We start from the raw sequence: 2,220 nt of genomic DNA, 5'->3' as shown, positions 1-2,220 counted from the left end.
CCAGTGTTGCACTGCGCAAGTTTCCTACACCTTCCGTGTCAATCTATTCACTTGAATCAATCAGTTTTCTTACATTTTCGACCAATCATGTCTTGTCGGCACAGTCGGCCAGGTGTCGGCAATTTTATGGTATGGTGCGCCATCGGCATGAATAAAAGTGAGAATATCTCCACCGGTAGTTGAGTAAAACTAAACGTAAATTAACTACGATTGGGCTTCAAAATAAAAAAAATAACATTATAGTGGTGACTACGGTCTTGGAAGAGCACACACACATTATTTTTTATCTATGCTGCCAAATCGGTATTATGTGCCCCCGCCGAGTGAAGCGCCATAGATCACGTGCGTCAGCTAAAAATGCTCCATGGTCATTGTCGATACCGATACTGTCTTAGCATTCTCCGGGACCAATTCCTGAGCGTGTTATTCGAGTTTATATGAAACGTAAGGCAACCCCACCGAGCGAAGCGAGGCGATTTGTGCTCCTGCTGTGTTTCAAGCTGCGTAAAGAGCCCCTCTTGCGCGGCTCCGCTCGACTTGCATCTTTGATAGTGCTGGTGGTGCGATGGGTCAATTGGATGAGGCTTTTCCTGCTTCTATCGATGGATGTTCCTTGGAGGCGGGAGATATCGATGACCACACAGCATTTGCACGATCTAGGAAAAAGTGCACCAAAGTTCTAGTTCACTGTTACCTCCTCCAGTGGCGTTGACAAACCGCCACAGGGCAGCCAGTTTTATTGAAAGTGAAGGGATAGCAACGTAATACACTATCATACGCGTGCCTTCACGATTTAACGCTGAGCGGAAGGTGTGCTGTGCAAACTCTTGGATTAATCCCATATGCTGCTTGTTCATGCAGTCGTGCTCGAGTGTCCTTCCCGAACAGCGAAAGTCGCTGCAGTCTCGTATAGTACCGACCTAGCGTCTACAATACATTATTGTACATGGGTTCAAGCGTACAAAAATCAAATACTAACCACGTAGTGACCCGTTATCGGAAGTACTAACAGCCAAGCATGATGGATGGACCGCAGTGCTTAATCCGTCCTCGTAACAGCTAGTGTTTGGCCATGTGGCCACGATTGAGGCAGGGTGACAGTGTATATACTTCGAAGTGGGGTACTTATTCAAGAACCTCGTCCACAGACAAACACGAACTGGCTGGTGATCTGTCGATGTTGCCTGTTGTGGAATTGCATATGGATTATCCCCCGCCATATTCGTAGGGTTTATCGCCACCCCACACGTTTTCAAATCGGTTCGATTTGAAGCCAAGGTGCCGAGTCAATGAATTCGATACTGTCGATCCAATTCATCGAATCCCGCCGTCGCAGAAGGCACCACAACCGCGCTCTGGCTTAACGGCACACGAGACTTGATCACGATGGGATCTTGACGACCTGCAGTCCACTCTGGTTTTCGCCGCTTACTGCACACCGCATTCCAAGCACCGTCAACGTCCACTTCACGAACAGTATGAAGGTCGTCTCCACTCTAGCTGCTGCTTCGCTCGCTCTTGGAGCCGTCGCTGCCAACCCTGCCGGCGAGCACGTTGAGCGTCAGCTTGTCCTCGGCGGAGGTGAAGTCCCCGTCGGTACGAAGGCGTACACTACTGGTATCCGCTCTACCGCGGATGGCAACACTTACTGCGGTGGCGCTCTTATCTCTCCTACTCACGTGCTTACTACCGGATCATGCACGGGCTTCCAGCAGCCGAACTTTGTGGCTGTGGGCACGCACTACATCAACGGCACGAAGGATGGCGAGCAGATCAAGGTCATGTCTGCTCAGAACCACACCCTTTATAACGACTCCAGCGCGTCGTACGACTTTGCGTTGTTGACGCTGGAGAAGCCCAGCAAGTTCAGCCCTATCAAGCTCCCCAACGCTGATGACTCGGACATCGTCGCAGGTATGTGGACCAAGGTCATGGGCTGGGGTGACACCAGCTTCCCCAACGGCACTCGTTCCAACGAGCTCCAGGGTGTCGGCCTGGAGGTGTGGAACAACGAAGACTGCGCTCCTCTATTTGTTGTCGACAACTCGTCGGTCTGTGCTGGCGGTGCTCCTGGTAGGGACTCGTGCGTCGGTGACACAGGTGCCCCGCTGGTCAAGGAGAAGGGTCAGGGAGATGCGGATGATATTCTGATTGGCTTGGTGAGCTGGGGCTCTGGCTGTGGTGACCAGGGTATCCCCGCCGTGTACTCGCGTGTGTCGG

The 2,220-nt window shown here is 51.8% G+C and overlaps 1 protein-coding gene across 1 annotated transcript in view; it reads left to right on the top strand.

Moving 5' to 3' along the window:
* Positions 1-1,478: 1,478 nt before the first annotated feature.
* Positions 1,479-2,220, top strand: part of PPTG_22725 (hypothetical protein) — a gene marked incomplete at its 5' end in the record, with an annotated part of 4,240 nt that continues 3,498 nt past the window's right edge. Inside the window, one exon of the mRNA XM_008905861.1 lies at positions 1,479-2,159. Coding sequence (XP_008904109.1) covers positions 1,479-2,159 — 681 coding nt within the window. The remainder of the gene's footprint in view (positions 2,160-2,220) is intronic.

Source organism: Phytophthora parasitica, assembly GCF_000247585.1.
Source record: "Phytophthora parasitica INRA-310 unplaced genomic scaffold supercont2.22, whole genome shotgun sequence".
Lineage (NCBI taxonomy): Eukaryota > Oomycota > Peronosporomycetes > Peronosporales > Peronosporaceae > Phytophthora > Phytophthora nicotianae.
Note: the sequence above shows the minus strand (reverse complement) of the source record. Positions and strands in the feature narration are given on the sequence as shown.